The sequence below is a fragment of the Stegastes partitus genome, unplaced genomic scaffold (genome assembly GCF_000690725.1).
Source record: "Stegastes partitus isolate 25-593 unplaced genomic scaffold, Stegastes_partitus-1.0.2 Scaffold1108, whole genome shotgun sequence".
Lineage (NCBI taxonomy): Eukaryota > Metazoa > Chordata > Actinopteri > Pomacentridae > Stegastes > Stegastes partitus.
Genome location: NW_007578839.1, coordinates 189,048 through 211,365, shown reverse-complemented (window position 1 = coordinate 211,365; position 22,318 = coordinate 189,048). Strand labels below are relative to the sequence as shown.

The window sequence follows — 22,318 nt, the reverse complement described above, 5'->3', positions numbered from 1 at the left end:
AAGAAAGACGAGAATCACAGCATTGATACCCGTTACCGCTGCGTGGGAGTTTAGGTTTTGTTTAGCCAGCTTACACAAAGAAAGCCTGACTTTGTCAAACTTGCTTCATAGTACACTGCTTTGGATAAGTTTAACTCAACACTAACACTTGGAAGAGGGAAGCAGCTAGCCCATCCAGAGAACACAAAACCCATCCACTCGCCATTTAGCGCATTTGTAATACTTTAAACATGAAATTAAGACAATATTGTAATAAAGGAGCTTTAAAGATGCTCAGAGGCAAATTTCACTAGCTTCAGACAGAACCAAGCTTACGGTTTCCTGCTGGCTTCAGTCTTTAAGCTAAGCTAGCTAATCAGCGTTGGTTTTAATATCAGCAGATATTAATGTGTGACATAAATCTTCTCATTCAAATCCCTGCCAAGAGTTATATCTCTGAAAACTTCTACCTTGGCTTAACTTTGTTGCCACCATTTGCACAGATCAGTCCAAGCTGTTTGAAGGTGCAGATGAACGCCTTGTAATGACTGTGTTTCTTGGCGTATTTGCCAAATGTGCTGCTTCAAATCAGCTCTAAAGAAAGCAGATCGTAGCACACTATGTTCAAAAGACTAAGAAGAGTGTTCTGTCATTTGTTTAAAGCTGACTCAAAGACGCCCAAATGACAGCAACAGCCCCAAAGCTAAATCTTTGAACATTTAGAAACCCTCCAGCCGCCAGTTGGTTCGTCTTCCCTTGAACTTTAATGATTTACAGCTCTTTCCCGATCTCGTACCTCCTAATGTGGTGAAATCACACCATCACATGGGGCTAAATCACTCTGAAATGTCACGAGTATAGGAGCAGAAAAACAAAAAGTTTTCTAAAAATACAGCGGATATACCCGACACTGAACATTTATAGGAATATCCTTCGTAAACGTTCGACGTGGGAAAAGGAAACGGAGCGACAAACACACTCTGACCATCAAGCATCCAACAAAATGACCTGGATTAGCATTGAGGCGAGCATTAGCTGTGACCCCAGTGTAAGCCTGTGACCCGCGGACCTCTAATGTGTTCACTCATATTAATGCTGTAGCATATTGCAAAAGGTGAAAAAGAACGATTTGTGTGAAAAAAAAACAAGTCTCCAGCAGCCATATTGTAGCGTTAATTATTTTATTAATCACCTGAATGTACAGTCTGCAGACCTGTCCATGCAGCACTCTTCTAAATGCATACAACGTGTGTTTTGTGTAATATTTGCAGCAGTGAAACTAAAGTATTGTGGAGGTCTCTGAGTGACAGCCACAGGAGGGTTATACTGATAAGTGCTTATGTGACACAGCCGAGACTTTGGAGAGCTGTTTCAAGGTTGGATGTTGTTAGGAATTCTTCTCCAGAAAGGCTTTGCAGCATCGTACACACTGCTCATACACCTTTTCGAAATCTTCGCCGCTTCCCTAAAAGACAAAACAAAAAAAAAGTACAGGAGAAATTAAAACACTCACTCATACTGAAATTATTACTTACATTTGATGTCTGTGGCAAAGAAGGGGGGAAAAAAAAACACTTAAATGAATGTACTACACATTCCGAAATGTGGTTTGAAAGCACAAAGAAAACACTAAAATGATGGTCTCTGACTAAAGCGATTATGTTCTTCTCATGCCGAGTACCACATTGTCAAGTCTGATGTCAGTGAGTGCTGAAACCCACACTTAACAAATCTGGTAACACAGCTTTTCGTAAGGAAGCAATAAACCGCCAAATTCCAGTCTCGCTGGGTTTTTACCAAGACCTTAATGGATTACGATGGGAAAACCTTTAACACGGAATGTCTCAACATTAAATTTAGTGATATTAAAAGCACACAACTGTTCCTGTATACTCACTCACAAGTTCACTGAGGAGAACCGTACAGCGACTGAAACGACTACTTTGTTAGTGAATCTAATAGCTGTTGAGTATGAAATGCCACAACTTGAAATGTGGAGGTTAAAATAACAACATGATGCAGCATGTCCTCACATTAGAGATGTGGCTTCCAGGGATCTTTTGGAATTACTGCTTTAAAAAAATATCCCAGAAAACTAATTGATTAACAGGAAAGTAGTCGAACTATAAACTAAACGACTCGGTGAGGCTGTGTTTTGGCGCAGCGACGCTAAATAACAACAACGCTAACATGCTGACTTTTACCACGAGGTATGTCTAATAATAATAATATTGAATTTCCCTTCTGGGATAAATAAAGTATTTTTCATTTTTCATTTCATGTCCCCCGGGGTCGAGTCCAATTACAGGAATTTTTAACTAATCAGCATCAGCATAAATCTGTGCCTTATTCTTTGTTTACGTCTATTTTCACGTAGAAAACTAGAAAAAGCCAACTTTGATATAAAAACGCTGTCCTAGATTATCCCCGCTTCAGCGAACACTCTTTGCCTGTCCTGGGGACGGTAAGCCTCATGGAAGTCTTCATCACAGTGCTTCTTTACTTGCTAAACTCCCACAATGCTCTCTGTTTGCCCACAAACCTCCTGTTGCTACAGCAATAAACAGCGAGAGGCTCCACCTGGTGGTAAACCGAGTACTGCAGCTAATCTGGGAAAACAGCATCGGCACATACTGAATATTAAGCGTCTCAGATCGGATCGGATCAGAAGCCAATGATAAAAAAACAAACACTCATATCGTTAATTAGCACTAAACATAAAGTATGGCTGAAAGGAAGGCGATTTGTTGTCTCAGCACTTAACTAAACATTGCTGAAGGTTATTTATAGAGGCCATGAATGTCTGAACCTAACTCAGTGCCAATCCATCAGGTAGATGTCCAGACGTTTCGCTAAATAAGCAAACATTCTGACATCCAAGGACATAAGACTTTTACTCCATCTTTAATATATGCACAAGTTGAATGACAATTCATCTGATAGTTGTTTAACATGGTGAGTTTCCTGGAGCCGGGCTGAGAGCTGAAAACACACCTTGCAGTGGAATTAAAACAGGAAAAAAAAAAAAAGAGGTTTAGCGCCAGAATTAAGTGCCCGACTTTTATAAAGAAAGACGTTTTCAGGACTTTTAAAGCTTAACTTTAATGTCATTAAGTAATCAGTGTGTCGATACGGATGATAAAAGAAAATCCAAGCGATAAAATCAATGCTTCACCCAAGTTGCAAGCTCACCATTACATAACAGATGCATCCAAAGCATGTCTTCATTTATCCTGACACACTAACCGCGGTCGTCTGGCTCCTCTTTGCTCACTCTACAGTCATGCCATGTGGTCGCTGGCAAGGGAGCACACTTTAAAACTGAACTCCGTGATTCAGCTCCGGCAACAAAAGAACCTGTGCATAAAGACACCGTCGTCCTAATGGGCCCACAACGACAAAGTGGCGTCTGACGTAAACATGTGGAGAACCTCGTCCAGCCGACTACATTTATGTAATCCGTGGTCAGCCACACCACTAATAACTTGACGGTTTTATTTGGGATAACAGCTCTTAAAGATTTAATAACGCAAGTAGACAAGAACAAATACAAAGCGACCAGTCCAGCACAGCTCTGACCACATATGGAGATTATTTTTTATGAGATGTTTTACTATTTATTTAAACAAATTACGACAATGTAAAAGACTTGCTTGCCCCCAGCATGTCGGTACATTAAGAAAACAGTCGTACGCTGATGAGTGATCAGCAAAACTTTCAAGCCCTCTCGTTCTCCCAACACTTTTCCAACTCTTTCCTTTTTCATTCATGACCCTCAAGAAGATAAAAAGCAGTCCCGACCACCCCCCCGCCTCGTCCAAATCTTCTGGCAAGACCTTCAGCAGCACAGAAAGCTTGTAAAGAACAAAAGGAACGTGTGATCCACGGAGCATGAAAAGCCAAACTGATCCCAAACCAGAAAATATTTTCCTACAGTGATGTCCACCTCATTAAATAAGCGGTATGTCAGTGTAATGTACGGTGGCATGTACTGGTCTGGAAAGGCTGCTGGCTACTTTTTTTTTTTTTTAAAGTTTGCATCTGTGCCATTTCACTGCTCCAGCTCACTCTGCTTTTGTTTTGGTGTTGTTTATTACACAGAACGTGCCTGGACACGATGCCATTTCTCTGTGTGGAGCAGGAATTCTCTCCAGAACGACTACATGCACCTGTGGAATGACGCGATCTATCCGCGGTCAGATGGCAGCACTGCATCACAGTTCCTGTTGTGCATCTTGTCCATAAAACCCCATGAGCAGTTCTCAGCTCCAGTGTTGAGCAGCAACTACAGGAAGTGCTACGACTGACTGTGTGGTGTAGGGCTCTGTTTGATCCACGCACCATCTCACACGGTGAAGGTATTGCACTGTTGCTGCACGTGAATACATCCAGTAATACTCTGAGCGCCACAGAAAAACAAGTCAGGTTTTCAGAACTTTGGCATCGACTTGGCACCAAAGCATCAGCTCTCGTAACATTCTCACAACATCTTGTTAAATGTTGACAGCCATTAATCCTCGGAACCCCAAACCATCAGTGGTTTGTTTGTTTTTGTTTGCTTGTGTCACATTTTTACTCGTTGTGGGCTCGTTTCTCATTGAAATATGAAGTCCTGCACCTCGATGGAAAACAGCAGCGCCGTGGCCAGAGATAGTGAGAACTCTGTGCAGTTCACACAGTTAGAAGACCACAAAAGAAAAGAACTAAGGTTAAGTTTCTTTGATTATTTATTTTATTTTTAAAAAATCGATGTTATAGATGTTTTACTATTTACATTTTTAAATTTGTTTCCATATTTAATTCCTATTTTCTCGGTGTGAACTCGGCCTGCAGTTCGGGCAAGCTTAGCTAAAGTCCCCGAATTTTCTTCTTCTTCTTTTTAACAGAATCTGGTGAAAACAAACGCCTATTCTTGGTGAATTCTTCAGACAAATGAGAACAAACTGATTCTGATAAGATATCCCAATTATAATTCTTGATTTGGTTACACATTCCCAAGAATTGACACAGCTTACATAAGAAGTTCAAAGACGATTGCGAAACTGATGAGCCTACAAGACTTTCAGGTTTCACAGTCTGGCTTTGATGATTACTATAATCTTTTATTTTTAAAACATGCCCTTTAAACTCATCACCAGGTTTTGTAATTCAGAGGTTTAGCAGAAGGTTTGAAAACAACAATTTCCTGTTTTAAAAAAACAGTTTCAAGTTTAGCTCTGAATTTCCTGGAAACTATTCATCTTGGTTTCTCTCTAACAGCGATGCCTGTGTGTGCCCTTCTTAATGCCTGGAAGCAGACGGGATACGCTTGTAGAACGGTCACACCAACATCTGAATCAGAAATTGATGGCAATTGGGGAGTTATTTAACTGAGCTTGCTGGAGGTGAAAGGTGGAGTGCAAAACATTCCTGCGCTGATACACCAGTAGCAATGTTTTAAATTAACCTCCAATGATCAGTATGCCAGAGATGAGGAGGGGAGCACATGTAGCGACAGACACACACTTGGCTACACATCAGGTAACGACAACAACAACTCAGCAGCAAAACCCGGAAAGCGTTGACAGTACTCGTGTATAATTACAGTCACTGCCAGAGGGCAGCTTAAACTCTTAATATTGTAGCTCAAACCACAAGTAACGATAGGGTTGATTAGCATTTTATCACAATAAGATCCAGTACTAAATCCATTAGCCACTGGGGCGGCTGTGCTCTGATTGTGAGGTTGGCAGTTCGATCCCCTCCACAGTCGAAGTGTCCTTGGGCAAGACACTGAACCTGAAGTTACACCCGATGGCAGGCAGCACCTTGCATGGCAGCTCTGTCACCAGAGGGCCCACCACCCTCAGGGCAAAAGGTTGGGGTTGGGTGCTATGCCCACCGGGTGGTTGGCAGGAGCGGGCGTCCTGGCGTACCGCCCCCTGGTGGCGTAGACTAGCTCTGGGGACATGGAACGTCACCTCACTGAGCTGGTGTGGGAGGTGGAGTGTTACCGGCTAGATATAGTCGGGTTCACTTCCATGCACAGCAAGGGCTCCAAAACCAAACTCCTGGAAAGGGGTTGGACTCTCTCCTTTTCTGGAGTTGCCCACGGTGAGAGGCGCTGGGCGGGTGTGGGGATACTCACAAGCCCCCAGCTGAGCGCCGCCATGTTGGAGTTCTCCTGGAGAGCAAGAGGGTCGCCCCTCTGCGACTACGCATTGCAGAGGGGAAAACTCTGACTGTCGTTTGTGCTTATGCACCGAACAGCAGTTCAGAGTATTCAGCCTTCTTGGAGTCTCTGGGTGGTGTCCTGGAAGGGGTGCCGCCTGGGGACTCCATAGTTCTTCTTTTTGTTGTAAGTACACACCAGCAATTTTTGTAGTTCAGTGGTTATATGGTATGCATTTACTGGACTGGACATTTTAAAGTTTCTACCACTCAGTCGAGCTTTTTATACCACCAGGCATTCTTACTGTCCCACAGATATTATCTATGGCCTCTCAAAATGTGGATTGATGACGTTAGAGTCTCAGAAATGATTTGTGATGCTGAACATAAGTGTTTGTTGTATACTTACATAATACGGGTCTTTGATGATCAGCTGCTTCTGAGGGTCATATGAACCAAGAAGCTCAATCTTTGCGCTGTACGTTTTCACTAAGTTCGCTCTCCTGTTCAGCTCACTGTGAAGACCAGAGAAAACATGTAACTGAAGGAGACCAGAGAAGGAAACAAGGAAAACACTTGCAGGTCTTAGCATGTGACCTCTGAATCAGAAGTAGAAAGTCTTTAAATATAAATACAGGTCATGTTATACAGCAGTTTTACGTCTGCCATTTAGATATGAGGCGGATCATCTATTTTGTCATCCATGTGATTACCTTAGTCTTGATTCACTAACAAACAATTGTATAAGACTGATTATGACAACATTTTAAAAGCTGTTGAAGTCGATCTCAAACTAAAAGCAGCAAAACCGGAGGTCAAACAATTAATGAACTCTCTCATTCTGCTCAGCTCAACATTTGTAGAGGTTAAAAAAAAAAAAAACAATGTGGGGGAGAACGGAGGAAAAACCTGCCCAAAGAGCAAAGACGAGGCATCCAAAGAACTCAGTAAGCTGCTTACAGATCAGAACTGCCATAGGCATGTGATCTCAAAATGATCCCTAAACGTTCAAAGTAGCAAAAAATATCCCTCCCCCTGACCTTTGGTAAGAGCTTAAGGAAGGATATTGCTCATTAAAGAGAGGCATTCACCTAAAAGTTAGTTATAGCTCAATGTTACCACAATTTCCATGTGAAGGAGCAGCCCAGACTGCTGTCAAGACGTTAATAGGACAACCCAGCTCAACCCACTTTTCTTTTTTTTTTCTTGGATCCCATGCAGCCATTAATAAGTGAGACAGGACACTTAACACATGACACCGGTGTTTTCAGCGTCTGTGTGTCCACCTCCGATCCACACTGGCAGGGAAAATAAACTATGCAGCTCGGGGCTGAAATAACCGTACCTCAGGTTGCTCTCATCCATGCACAGAATGTACTCGAAGCTCGTGAAATCTTGGTTGGTCACCTGGAGTGGGGCAGAAATGCAGAACAAAATAAATATTACTTTTGGCTCAGGGTAGGTGCACAGTCTGGTCAGGAGAGCCTCCCTTTGGTCCTTCAAAGAAGGATGAATCTTAAAAAATCAATCACTGTCTTTCACATACACATTTGAAGTGAAAATGCCAAAGACGAGAGAATTACAAGAAATCACGGTTTGCAATTTCAGCAACAGCCTCCCTTTCTGTTGTTTATTACACATGTTGTTTAATTTACTTTTAGTTTAATTGCAGCCACAGATGCCATTGTCTCTGTGCTCGATTAAAAAGAAAACAACGCATGCAAATGATCAAAATTTACGGTTTCAGATTTTATTTTCCCTTCTGAACATCATATCAGAGCTGTTTTGACATCCTGCTAAAGCAAACACACAAACACTTCCTACAGCCGAGCAGTTACCTGCTTTTATTATGAGGCAAACGGTGAGATGCCTTTTGTGGTGAATCAGTCACGGGAAGCTCATTGTGTTTGTCATTAGAAATAGATCTGATCGCGATCGTTCATGTAAATGTCACCCACGAAACTAGAGAATAGTCGACTTTTTTTTAGTTTTTTCCATTTAAATTTTTGAAGGGAGGGGGATGAAGCTGCACTTACAGCTGTTTGATTTTTTTTTTAAAAAGCAACCGGCTGCACATTTAAACTACTTGTGCTTAAATGCAGTATAAAATCAAACTGTGCTTCCAATTATTGTTGGCTCAGGTATCACAGTCTTAACACAATAGCTATAGGAAACCTGGATTAAGAGAGAGATCCAAGCTGCACATCTGTAAGGATGTAGCAGAGCGTGCAGAGCGTTCAGTGTGTTTGGTGATGATTTAACGAGACAAGAAGCTATAAAAAAAAAAAATCAGGCAGCACCCTGGATAGTTTAGAAGTGTTCTGAGAGTCAATTTATGGGAATGCCAAGAAAAGCTAAAGGGAGTGAGAATCAGAAAAACCTTGTGCACGCCCTCCTCACAGGCCTGACAAACACCTTGGTTTGATTTCTGAAATATCTGGCTGACACTGAGCTGGGAGGTTTTCACTGCAAATGAGGAATGGGCAGGGAGACACACATAGCAAAGTTCAGATAAAAAGTTCAGATAAAATCAAGAAGATAAAACTCAAAAGGAAGTTATGACGAGATGGCAACGGAAAATTATACGAAAATACACCAGTGGGCCTATTTCACGGGATACGTTTTGACACGTCAAACACGGGAAAAGCACAGGTGTGCAGTAGAACAAGTCCTGGTATATGTCGGTGTTCAGCAAACATAGGAGGAAATAATGAACAAAATATAACATATTAAAGTTTAAAAGAGGGACAGACAAACATGAACATAAGCAAAAATGAAACAAACTATGCATAAACTAAAAATTTCTCTACGTATGAGTCGGTGATTTCTGTGTAGTCAGTCACAGCTACAAATAAAAAACATTTAAATCTTAAATAATTTATAAAATATTTAAATAATATTATCCGTCACAATGTTAATGAATGCTCATACCGACTTACTGTTGATATGATGAGCTATAAAACACTGGATAAATGTTCAGTGTTACGATAATAAAGGAGGAGCAGTGCGGTTGATATCAGGCGAGTTTGTTTTGGTATTTCTTTTAGTTATAGTGATGGTGGGAAAAACCAAGAACTCGGCTCGTAAAACTTATCTGTGCAGTATCAAAACTACAACAGTGACAGATGGAAATGAATGTAATGACAGATGGTATTTTGGCAGAGACTGATAGTCGTTCCTCAACTGTTGACTCAAGGATAACATATTGACAGCAAAGAAATGCAAACTTCAGCTCCCTCATGTCTGGTTTGCAAGTTCTGATGAGAGATAAACACTGCATGTTGCATGTTATGGATCACTTTGGAGCACGTCCGCTCCATTACACAACACACGTGTGTTTGTTTGAGAGTCCAGCGGTCTCCAGACGATGTCCCACTTGGCCAGTGTCTTGGATGCTGGCCGTACAAAAAGTCCAGCAAAGTGGGAGGGTGGGCGTAACATCCAGTGATAGAAACCAAAATGGTGATAAAGGAAAAGAGGAAAAAGCAAAAGCTTGTCAAAGCTCATTGTGTGGATTTGGCTGGGTTTAAGCCAAAAGGTTGAGCCTCCCCATCTCTGCTTTGAGGAGATTAGATGAGGGTCTGACGGAACGGGTTTGCGGTGAGACAAAGTAAGGAGAGGGCAGATCTCAAGCACGGGGTGAAACCCTGGACTTCTCTCAGGGAACGGAGTGTTTTAAGGGCACTGGGGAATAGGAGTTGCTCTGAAGATAAGCCAGTGCAGCATAAGACCTGAAGGCCCTACATGGACAAACATCTTGATGTAATTTCAGGCCCATTTCAGGATTTGAAACATGTGTGATATGATGGCTGCTACATCGACTTCATCAATATTTCATACACTACAGGCAAACCTGGCGAGCAGGTTCTCTGTAACTTTCACAGGCAATCAAACAGAGATTTGTTTTAAGTTAACAAGACTACTGTCTCAAAGTCCAGAAAGCCTGAGGATAATGTCTCTTTAAATTACGGATATTCTCAACAGGATTCATCAGTATGCGCTATGTATTTGCAAAGAGGTCCCTACGATGTTTAAATACATTGTAGGTACTAAAATATAAGTACTAATGTACATTAACCTGCTTGAATTGCACCATCCCCCTATATGAGTATCTCCACCCACAGCTTAAGACGTAACTTTGTGAAGATGCAATGTTCTTTATCCAAGCAAGTGCTGGACCCACTAGCATGTTGTTGACAAACAGCTAAACAATTGCTCTGCTGTTGTCTGCGCAGACCAGCACAAATCAGCTCCCGGCCTTAGAAGACAGAGGAGCTAAGTGTACGGTTTATTTTTAATGGCAACATTCCAGCTACGGTTGCAAAAAAACCCCAAAAAACAATAAAACCACACAGTTTTCCAAACTGGGTCATTCAGACATAAGACTGGTGATTGACCTCTTCCTAAAATAAATCTCAGTACAAACTGAGTGGAGCAAAAAACACTGCAATGAGGAAAAAGTGATGATTTTAAAAATTATTTCATTTTGTCTTTTTTTTTTGGCTTTTTAGCAAAGGCTAACAGCTGAGGTAATATTTAGATGTAATTTTACTGAAAGTTATTGGCGTTTGCTGATCTGTGAGATGAACTCCATCTCAGCTACACTGTTGATGTGAATGCCCCCCGTGGCCTGAGTTCTCATTTTGATATGGGGCTAGCATGTTATGCTAGGGGAAAATGTGCTTTGTGTCCATCTGTATTTTGGAAAACAGACGCGTTTCATGTGCGTACATAAGTGTTTGTTGCTGGAATGAATGGAAATGTCACCTCAGAGGAAACCAGCGGTGTGTAGCTGCAGCTGCAATCACTAACTCAGTTCAGATTCAGAGACACATCTCAACTGCTGTCCCCCTGCTTAAATGTAAACGCAGACTTCTAGATTGGAAAGCTCTGCGTGATGATCACGGACATGTAAATGCCTCTTATTTTAAAGAAGAGAAATACTGAACTAGACCATGAGCAGCTTGCACTGGCTCCAAACAAAACCACGTGTTGTGATGTGCTGAGATGAATTCCCTCGTAATTAGGGTCTCACCAGTGCAACGGACCCTGCTGTAACCCTTGGGTTTATTATTGTTATTTGACGCAATTTAGGAACTCAAATTCGAGGGTCTGAACACTCACGAAAGCTCAATAAAATTGCCACAGACACCAGGGCTGGGGAAAACTTGATATTTTTAAGGGACTTGGACATGTCACTGCCAAAATGGCTCCACAGCGCCACCTTAAAAATTTCAACAGAGTCCCATCAGAAGCACGTTTGGTCTAGAGATACAACATTTGGTAGGCATATAGAGCAGGTCAGGACGCACAAAAAAGTTGTCCAGCTCCAAGCTCTAAAATGCAACACGGCTCAACTGCGCCCCCTACAACATTATAACAGAGTCCCATCGGGGCTACGTTTGACTTTGAGCTAAAAAAACCGGTACACATATGTAGCAGGTCGGGACGCACAAAAAGTCCATCAGCGCGATTCTGTAAACCCAACAGGAAGTCCGCCATGTTGGAAAAACAACGAGCATTACAGGTCATTTTCAAAACCTATCTCCTCCTAGGGGGTACGTCTTACACACCTGAAATCTGGCCAGCACAAACTACAGGACGTGGTGATTAAAAGTTAATAAAACGCTCTGCAAAAGTCTGAGTGCTTGGAAATGAGAACTTTGGCCATTTTCAAAATCTCTCTCCTCCTACAGGGAAGATCGTACACACCTGAAATTTGGCCAGCACAAGCTACAGGAGGTTGTGTTAGTAAAATGCTGTGCAAAAGTCTGATGGCGTTGAAATGGCGACCAATGGAATTTGGCCAAAACGCCATAAAACGAGATGTGCTGTGTAACTGGCCTGTGTCTGCTCCGATCTGCCCGAAACTCGACACGCCGGATCAGGGTCCCGCCTGGAGGACGTTTCTACAGAATCCCGACGTGCACGAAGGCCGACAATCGTACAGCGAGGTCCTGTCCATCGCCGTTTGCATCTTTATTATAGTTACATCTGCATTCATGTACGCGGTCTTCTATTGAATATTTGCGGCATTTGCAAGAAAAAAAAAGAAGAAATTCAATAAATGTAACAGCTGTTGGCGTTTATGAAAACACCTCTGTGAAGTTGGCTGTGATGCGTCGTGTGATCTGCCAAACAGACGCATCGGAGAGAACTTCAGAAACACAGGTCTGCTGATCTACATTTGTTTTTATTGGGTGATGTCACTCATTGTGTTTCTGTAGTTATACTAAGCTGTGACTGCTTTTCATTTTGTAATTTAGCGTGACTGATGGGAAATGGAGTGTCTGTTTTAGGCATCAAAGTCCTGCAGAAAATGCTTTCTTGTAATGATGTTTTTACTGGCACCTCAGCTGTTACTTTTACAGCTTCATGAGCGACAGTGTGTGAGAGAGACCTCCATGTGGAAGCCACCAACACGGAGAAAGAGGCTCCCAAGACGAGCCTGGCTCTCCTGGAAACACGTGATGTGGTTCTGATCATCAAACTCAAATCCAGAAATTCCTGAGGGAGGCCAACTTCACACATTTGTAGAATGTGTGGCACATGGAAAGGGGTATTATATCCTGTGTTTATCTTCAAGGGTGAGAAAAGATCAGGCCAAGAAAAAACCCTGTTTGCATGTGAAGTCTAAGAGCCTGTGTTGGTCGATCAGTGCAATACGGTTGTTTATTGGAGGTTCTGTCTGTGTTTTCTATGATGATAATGGGAGAAGAGGTGATGATAGAATGGTGATTTCCCCATTTATACAATTAAAGCTGACTTTTAATTGAATTTATGTATTTTGCTAGAAACACAAAAACAAGACAAATACTACCCATGATATCTCAACAGAAGGAGAAGGTAAGAAAAGTGCTGTGGTATATAATCCTTTTGAAATTCATAATCAAAGATTGACACAGAAAAACTGTGAACTTGTGGAAAAGATGTATAACTGGTTCCCTTGAAAAGAAGAAATACTCAGTCACCTGCTTTTGGATTTCAGGTGAATTCTTTGTGTTCAATTTGCCAAAAACTTGTGCTTGTTTTTACACAGCAAACATGTTGAACTCGTTAATCCCCATAAAATAACGATTTAAGTGAACCTGCTCAAAACACAGTTACAGCGACATCATGTGTGTGACAGAGCAGCATCACAGCGGTACAGACACACATCTGGTGGAGCCACGGGACATGTGGTGGTACCTGCCGGGCCCTGTGGCTCGTCTCAATGCCATGCTTCCTGAGGCAGGCCAGACCGCGGGAGTCCGGTGAGCTGCCTATATTCCAGTCAGATGTGGCGCCACTGTCTATGATCCACTGCAACAACAGAGAACAAAAAAAAAGGGGTGCTAGCTACGACAGGTGTGGGAGGTGAGTGGTCGTACCTGCCTGGCCACATGACTCATGGGCACGTCATGCTTCTTCATGCAGGCTTGACCGCGGTGGTCTGGAGAGCTTCCTATCTCATAGTTGGAGGTGGCAGCACTGTCTATCCTCCACTAGGCAGAGCAGAGCACGGGGAACAGCAGCTTAGCAAAAAACTGATTCACATTCTCACATACAAAGAAGTCGTAGGTGGCTCATAGTAGACTCACAATAGTGGACTCTGGAGGGCCTCCACAGTGGAATTATTGGCAAATGTTACTCATGAATCTTCTTTACAGAAAGCAGCCAAGTTAAAATGATGTATTATTAGGCCGTGTAATGACAAGTTATTTCACTCCAGTCATTTCCTACCAGTCCAGTCATCTTATATCACTGTGTTGTATTTACCATTTATCAAGCAGAGTCATTTCAGAACGAATTTCGCTCAATAGATCATATCATCCGCCAGAAAGTCAATAACCAGGTGTTGTCACCTCATCACCATGAATAAGGCTTTTTAAATCTGCCACAAAAAATGTAATTTAACACGTAATCTTACAATTAATCAGTGGAAACCTTCTTTGAAAATGGTTCTTGGTCAATTATTATTATTAATATTATTAATATAGTATTCATGTAAAGTAGCCAAAGTTCTGATTCAAAAGGATTCTAAAATAAGTGCCATTTTGATTCTGCTTATTGGTTCCTAAATTAATTTCCCTCACGTTGGTTTCTAAACAGTATACCACAGATCTACGGCTGTCTGTCTGTCTGTGCTGTTGGTCATGTGAGCGTTTGTCAGAATAAACCACGACTCCTGCATTGTTCTGTTATCCTACTTGGCTGTTGCAGAGTTACTTGTTTTGCAGATACAGCAGCACAAGTGGCATGAATGTCTTTCGACACTCATCTGAACTTAGCAAATACTGCTACGAAATACTTCACAAGGATGGCACCTCGCTACCGTTATCGTGCAGCAGCTAAATAAAAATGGCGATGCAGGGAAACGTCTCTGGTGATTGTTCTGCTGTGATTCAGGTCATCAGTCATTAGTCTGCCCCATGAAGAACTGGAAGCAATAAGCAGAATCACTAAAAACCCCAACAGCATTTCAGCTAATATATAATAAATGTTCCTAATTTCATTAATGTATCAAGTTACATAAATAAAATAGCTTTAAAAATCTACGTATGTGACCTGTGCAACAACTAACTAACGATGACTTTACCTTGTCAGCAACGCCGGCATCTGTCGCCATCTTCCTGAAGACTGCTTCAGCGATTGGGGATCTGCAGATGTTCCCTGTTCAAAAACACCACAGGAAACGTCAGCGCGATGCTCCCAAATACATACGTGACTACTTTACTAATAGCTTTACAGAAAAAGCAACACTGGAGCTTTTTACCTAAAGTAAACACAGGTTCAATACAGCATGAACTATAGTTTATGTTAAATGCAAAGCAAAATAATGCAGCACATTTGTCAACGTAAACAGTAGGACAGAATGAACACGGTAGACAAGAGGTTTTATTTGTGCCACTGATGTGGGAAACTGTCTCAAATTCAGCAGAGTCTATGACAGGGAAAGTGAGACAAAAGAAAAAAAAAAGTGCCGTTGCAAGGCAGTTCATAGTTGTGAGTTTGGATTTGTGTAGAGAGGTGTAGAGATAATGAATGGATGGATGGATTTACATATGGGGCTGTAGGCGATAATATGATACACAGCTTGAAAGATCAGAAATGATTTTTCTCTGCCATTTCTACTCATCTAGCTACTCCAGGTGGCTCTTCAATATCTCTGGTTGTGCTGAGGACATTGCTCGCGACGGTGAAGAAAAAAAGACTGTTCTATCGTCAGTGGATTTACTGGGGAGCTGTATTAATTCAATAAGATATCCTAATTTCTAACATCCAGCTCACTGTTTTGATCAATAAACGGTTTCTAAGCTCAATTTCAAGGAAAATATGACATCTCAGTTAACAGTGATATCACATTATTAACTAAATCAACTGCCCCCCCCCCTCAGATTATAATCTCTAAGCATGAAACCAAAAATAATCTTTTTAACCAATTGTTTTATTTGGGGTAAAATTTACTCCATCTCAACCGACATTTTTGTGAAAAAGTCAAAAATAAGAGGAAAATGCTGTTTCGTAATGTAACACAGACGGGTTGCCTTTAGTGTTCTCGGACCGAGAATGGTTTCTGTCGTACGTAGTCACCGCCAAAAGGCCCATCCTGAACCAGTAAACACCCTGCTGAGGCTGATAATGTAATCCATATCGCCCAGCTCTGAATGCAACACACCATGTTTAGACCTTGTGGCTCAACACAACCTGACATCATTGATTAATCAAGTCTCTACCAGTGTTACATCTGGGAAATGATGGCAGGCTTTGATAAACACTGCTTCATTAAAATTGACTGCAATCTTTAAACTAGGCCAGCTGTGGCGGCGCCTCTGAGGGGAGACCTGGGAGGGCCATGGCCACCAGTGACAGCTAACTAGCCACCCCCCTCTTTCTGATAAGTCAACTTCAATGTCCTACGGTGTCTGAGCGTTGTGAAAGCAGCACTAGTTGACATAACAGCTAATCGTAGCAGCATCCAGTGGGCTGGGCAGCGTGTCCATAGTCCGCCTTTAGTTGACGGACACATAGATGTGAAAGTGTTAGCAGGAGCTGAAGTTTATTTTGTTTCAAGCTGTTTGAAGGAGTCTTTCCTCTGAGTTTATGAAATACCTGCAGCATCAGGAGTGTCTCCAAAGATTAACATACAAGACAGCATTAACCTCACTCATCACCTAAATAAACAAATCTAATTACTACAATTACCCCCAACATGGAGACAGCTACTCGTCGTCCCTTATTTTCTGTGTTTATTGGAGCCAATAAGAAATGGTTACTTGCTCTGAGGCACTCGTTTGCTGAGTTTTCACTTGCCCTCTTTTGGAAGTCACCTTTGTTAGTCCCATGGGTGCTGCTATTGTGTCTTTAGGTCTGGCTAAGGAGTTTAGTTGTGTTTTGTTTTTCTTAGAAAGCTTTCCAGCTCTGTTAGCCCTTTCTTGGTTTTAATTGGTTAATTGGTTTATTTGTGTCATTAAGCAATACATTGATTTACTAAATCCAAGAGCAGCTGGTTGCTGTTACCCAACGAGCTAAACCTAGACAGCTGGGCTGTAACGCTGCACAACTGGTACATCATGACACCAGCTGTTTGTGGTTCCAGTCACTGGTCACCCGCTGGCAGTGCTGCAGTTTGAGCCAATGGTGGCAGTCGCATATTCAGACTTGGATCAGTGTAAAAGTTTCCAAAGACTCGAGATTCTGAAGTGGGACAACCTCAAATGATCACGTGCGACGATCCAGGGAAAAGGAGCTCTACACCCATTTACTTCCTCTCTCTGTGTTTACGCATGCTGCACTTGAATACAGAATTCCTAATAAAACTGCTCTCGTTTACATATTTCAGTTTTTTTTTGACAGACAACAAGTATGAAATAGTGACTGAAACGTGTCTCATTCAGGTGACACATGAACCAGCAGTCACCTGCAGGCTGCTGCTCTGCACCACTGAAATCCTGCTTTTATAACCACAGCGTCATCCACCACACGTATAAGTCAAACATAGCTTCTAATCTGTGAATGTGGCTGCGTTTTCACAATAGTCAAAGCTATTGCTAAAGCAGAGAACATTTACACAGCAAGGGGAAACACTGACAAAGCTCTGCTTGTAAAAGATCCACTGGATCCATGCTGCACTTTGTTTAATATGCAGACCTAATGCTTTCTCGTCGTTCATGGGTTTATTAGAAACATACATTTCTTTTGGTGTTGCACTACAGACTTAATAATAATCCATGATTTTTTGTTTAATTTTGTCCTGTTAGGAGTTGGGCTGCAGGTGGCTCGGTGGTTAGCCCCGTCTCCGGGTTCCTCCCACAGTCCAGAAACATATTGAGGTTAATTGGTGATTCTAAATTGTCCGTAGGTGTGAATGTGAGTGTGCTTGGTTGTCTGTCTCTAAGTGTAGCCCTGTGACAGACTGGTTACCTGTCCAGGTGAACCTGCCTTCACCCTGAGTCAGCTGGGATAGACTCCAGCCCCCCATGACCCTAGTGAGGATGTTAGGAGTTTCCTCTGTAACTCTGTTTTGCACTTTAATGTGTAAACCTTTATTTATATTTCATACTGTGCTGCATTATACAGTGACAGTTTGTCAACATAAAATTAAGTTTAAATGAAAAGGTCACTGGGCTTTTTTGGAGGAAAACTGCTCATGTACACTAACTGACTAAGTTGTTGACACAGGTGATGACCTCATAGACGGATAAGCAGCTGTGTCTGGCAGCCATACTTGTGACACTGATGTGCCACCCGACTGAATATTTGTGGAGGCCCCACTTGTCAACTGCATTGCCTTGTGCTGTCAGTTACAGATGCATGGAGAGTGTTCTTCCTAAACGAGGTGTTGTGAACTCTGTTCAGCAGCTCACCTGAAACACACGCTTTAGAACAGGGCTGAAACTAGAGGCTACACAATCATTTCCAAATAAACCATCTTTTAAAACTTTACTCAGCTGTGGCTAAAAGAATCATCTCTGCAATATTTTGAGCTCAAAATCTGAACTCCACATTCTGGGGAGATGTTACTAATTTACTGAAAAGGTGCCCAACGTGAGCCCTGTAACATGACAGTGTAGATACGTAGCAGCAGCTTCCTCTCTGGACTTCGACCTGTCTGTCTCATTGCATTTCCGGTGTCCTGTCAACTCATCTCTGAAATGAATCAAGTCAACATTACTCAGCGTTTTTGCATTATGATTCATACTTTAATTACAACTGGCCAGACACCAACTGCACATAAATGCGCATTAGCATCAAACTGAACTGACTTTAGTGAAGAAGTCTGTGAGGAAGTTGACAGCACAGTAGCACTGATTGAATGAGCGGCTAGCAGAGCTAGCAGTCCGGCTAATGCTCTCTGGAAACCCAACGGCTAAGAAGAGCTGTCATGTAATGTTGTGCATGTTATGAACGCTCACAGCTGTCTGTATGAGCTTCTGCGGTTTAAAAAACGTCTCTTACCCAAACAGACGAACAAGACCGACTTCGAAGCAGGCGCCGCCATGTTGTTGTGTGGGGTCCTAAATGACGCCGCCGGAGCTTCCCAAATTATGCCTGAACAAAACTCGTGTGTAATACATCTGTTTGTTTTTTTTGTTTGTTTGTTTTCTTTTCTTTTACAGTACTGTGAAACTAAACTTACTTTATAGAATATTTATATATTTTGTTGTAGGTATTGTGTGTCAAGTTTAATGGATTTTAACTGTGGCTATTTACACCATTAAAATGATCAATACAAGTTACTGCAACCGTTCTAATAATCAAATTACATGTATGTAATTGGGGAGACGGACGTACAATCAAATACATTTTGGTTTTTGCGAAATAATTTTTAAAACAATACTAAGTCAATCATGTTTTTATACAAACAACATCACACCTGTGTTTCAGATGAACGCTCTCAGACTGACTGTTCTTGTACAAGTCCTTCCTGTTACAGCGTACTTCATCGTCATTGTAACTTGGAGATGGTTAGTTGTAGCACTTGTTAGAAAAGCCTCTTTCAATGCAATTATTCCAACATAGTTCACATGTATTATGAATATCAGCAATGTTGACATCTTCTCTGAACAGAACGATTTGCACATTTATTGCTTTCTTGAATGTAACGTCTGAGCTATTGGATACCTCGTCTTTCCCCAAGGGGATGAATAAAGTATCTATCTATCTATCTATCTATCTATCTATCTATCTATCTATCTATCTATCTATCTATCTATCTATCTATCTCATCTTTAAAGTATTGAGTATAAATAGCAGCTACGAGGAGAAAATAATCCTTTATCACCTCATAAATGTAGTATTACTTAGAGGCATAATCTGTTTACAGCTGAGTCATTAGCAGGTGTGTATCTGCTTTGATTAACTAAATCCACACTTTTTATGACCTCAGAGAATAACGCTAGTAAATCTGAGCGTTTCAGACGATAAGACCACCCGTACAAAGACACAATGTTCCCCGGACTCCAATTTGCAGGTCAAGGGAGAAAATCCAGGACCTAGACAGCATTAGACATTTATAATGACCAATTACATGGTATTGTACTGCATTCTTTCTCTACTGTGACTTGAGCTTTTTCCTCACATTTATGTAAATATGGAGTTGCAAAATGAAAATGAGACTCAGGGATTCCTATAACACTCCCACACAGAGTCAAGACAGACATTACCAGTCTGCTATTACCCCCCTGCACTGTATACTTCTCTCACTTTGCAGGACGGGTCACTCTGGCGTCCAGACTTTAAGGCTGATTGCGTCAGCGTTTAAAGGAGCTGGGATTTCCTGCATGAACTAGCCAACTACCCTATAGCTCGCAAGCAGAATGGATATAGTGTGAAGAGGTCAAAACTCCACCAACGTGTAATATAAACGTTGGTTTTATTACGAGACCAAAACACGATTAAAAACGACAAGATGAAAATGTTGGTCTTACGAGAAAGCATCCATGACAGCTTAGAGCGATACATGCACACACCGGGTGAAAGTTTTAACTCATGGCAAAAATGTCTTTTTTAATTATATGTTTGACAAAAAAACCTCAAAGGAAATCTGTTAGAAATTACACTAAACGTATCTGTCCGGGAGATGTTGCAAACTCAACGTACACCCATTAAAGAAGCTTTGATTAAACCAAATGTCCTCGTAGGGCACAACTTAATTAACAACTTAATCTATACAGAGGGATTTTCTTAATTAGATGGGGGCTTTTAGGTTTTTATAATGGAAACTGGAAAAAGGCCAAAGAATAATGTGGAACTTTAGTGCCATTACCTTTAAAGTGAATTGTGAGTAATAATAAACCCTTGAATTAGACCGAAAGCCAAGATAAAGACATAATGGGAAGAGCTTTGTGAGATCAGTAATGGCCAAAAACAAAAGCTTATCCTTACATCTGGCCCTAAAACCCTTGACAAAAGCTTTCACTACTGGTAGAAAGATTGAAGGGCAACTCTTAAGAAGCACACACCAAAGGAAAACATTTCACTTTAACTTTGATGCTCTATGATGTGAAATTAAACAGTGTCACGACTGCATAAGCAGCTGTACCAGCTTTTTAGTCGTTCTTGTTGCTTCCTGTAAATAATTAAGTCACTCTCCCTTGTGTATTAAGCCCGAGCCCTCAGCTTATTCAGTGATGATGACTATTGTTTATTAAAGCTAATGAGGAATAGATGACAGGCAGTCTGGAGGGGACACGTCAGTTGTGAAAAGATGCAGGAAGTGGTCAAAGGGATACAGATGAGAAGGTGATAAAGCATGTACTGTTCTGCATCACGAAGGCTCTCTGAGGGCAGGAAAAATAAAACTATCTCTCTGTGTGAGTCTGTTTTTGCGTTGCTTTTTTATGATCTTCACTCTTTCATTGACAGAGGTTTATGCCTGGGATGAACTTCTAAGGAATATCTGAGGATGTTTGTTTCAGTAAAACTTCTTGCATGGGTGGAAAAGAGAGTAAAATGTGAGAGTAAAACATCTGCCAATGAGACACAGATGCAAAATAAGTAACTGTATCCAGCTCTGGCTTTATCCTGCACTCTCCTCTTCCAATTTTGTCCATGCATGTGAATGAAAATGAGTAAACTCGTTCTTCTTGGTTTGAACTTGTAAAACAAAAGTCTCCCTGATCAGTAGTGCTACCAACTAGACGAAATAATTGAATCCAGTCAAAAAGCCAGACAAGAAATGACGTGGGAGGCGTTGAATATCTGTTTGATTTTTCACAGGTGTGCCTCCAACATCATCATTAGGGCGATTTTCTACCATGTCTTGGATAAATGTGTCATTCATTTACCTACAGATGCAAACAAAACCTTAAGTACCCTTTAAAAGACCATGTATACCATGGTAATCCTGAGTTTCCCGGTACTCCTATGACTCATACTTTCATAAAATGGAATGATTTAAACACGTGTCACAAAAAACAATCGAGCATTTCCGTTAAAAAAGTACAAATACAGCAATTCTAATATTTGGTTAAATGTCCTTTGTCCATTTTCATCTCACTTAGGCGCTTTTGGTTTCTGTCCACATGCTTCTGGTTGTATCTTTGGCCACTCCTCTTGACAGAATTAGTACAGTTCAGCTACATTTGTTGGCTTTTTGACACTGACCTGTTTCTTCAGCACAGTACACACATTTTTATAATTTTTTTTTTTACCATTTTAAATGTGTGTTTGGGGCCATTATCTTATTGGACTACCAATTGCATCCAATAACCAACCTTCTGGTTGATGATTTTAGGTTTTCCTCAAAAACATGGTAATCATCCGTCTTCATTGTTCCATTTTTTTTGTGTGTAAAGCAGCAGTTCCACTGGCACCAAAACAGCCCCACTGCATAATACTACCACCACCATGCTTGATGGTAGGTTTGGTGTTCTTGAAGTTAAAGGCCTCACCTTCTCTCCTCTCAACATATTTCTGGGCACTGTGACCAACTGACTTTTGACTGAGCCACAGAACTTATCTCCAAAAGGGCACATCTGAGTGTCGTGGACCAAGCAGTCAAAGCACAAAAACACAGCTTTAAAGTTTACTAAAGAGACATTTATTTTTTCCAACAAAAAATTAATTTTACAAAAAAAACAAAACAACTGAAAGTACTGAACTCCGAGTTGTATGGCCTTTTAAAAGAGGTCAACAAAATATAACTCTACTGAAAAATACAGCTAACAAAACTGGACATTAACTCAACCAAGAGAACTGGGAGACT

General features: G+C 41.3%; 1 protein-coding gene across 2 annotated transcripts; it reads right to left on the bottom strand.

The window, feature by feature from the left end:
- Nucleotides 1-1,143: 1,143 nt before the first annotated feature.
- acp1 (acid phosphatase 1) lies at nucleotides 1,144-18,637 on the bottom strand. Of its 2 annotated transcripts, none has more exons than XM_008296176.1 (6): nucleotides 18,568-18,637; nucleotides 14,708-14,781; nucleotides 13,500-13,613; nucleotides 7,475-7,536; nucleotides 6,539-6,644; nucleotides 1,144-1,444 (listed from the first exon to the last, which is right to left on the bottom strand). In XM_008296176.1, the coding sequence occupies exons 1-6, from the start codon at nucleotides 18,608-18,610 to the stop codon at nucleotides 1,367-1,369; spliced, it is 477 nt and encodes a 158-aa protein (XP_008294398.1). In that variant the 5' UTR covers nucleotides 18,611-18,637; the 3' UTR covers nucleotides 1,144-1,366. The 2 variants fall into 2 exon arrangements, with proteins under 2 accessions (XP_008294398.1, XP_008294399.1); XM_008296177.1 differs by lacking the exon at nucleotides 13,500-13,613 and adding an exon at nucleotides 13,318-13,431.
- Nucleotides 18,638-22,318: the final 3,681 nt, after the last annotated feature.

Excerpts from the sequence above, each read along its gene's own strand:
- acp1 (XM_008296176.1), bottom strand. The coding sequence starts at position 18,610 with ATGGCGGCGCCTGCTTCGAAGTCGGTCTTGTTCGTCTGTTTGG. Across the intron at positions 13,614-14,707 it reads ATGCCGGCGTTGCTGACAAG|TGGAGGATAGACAGTGCTGC; the intron begins GTAAAGTCATCG and ends TGCTCTGCCTAG. Across the intron at positions 6,645-7,474 it reads ATGGATGAGAGCAACCTGAG|TGAGCTGAACAGGAGAGCGA; the intron begins GTACGGTTATTT and ends TGGTCTTCACAG.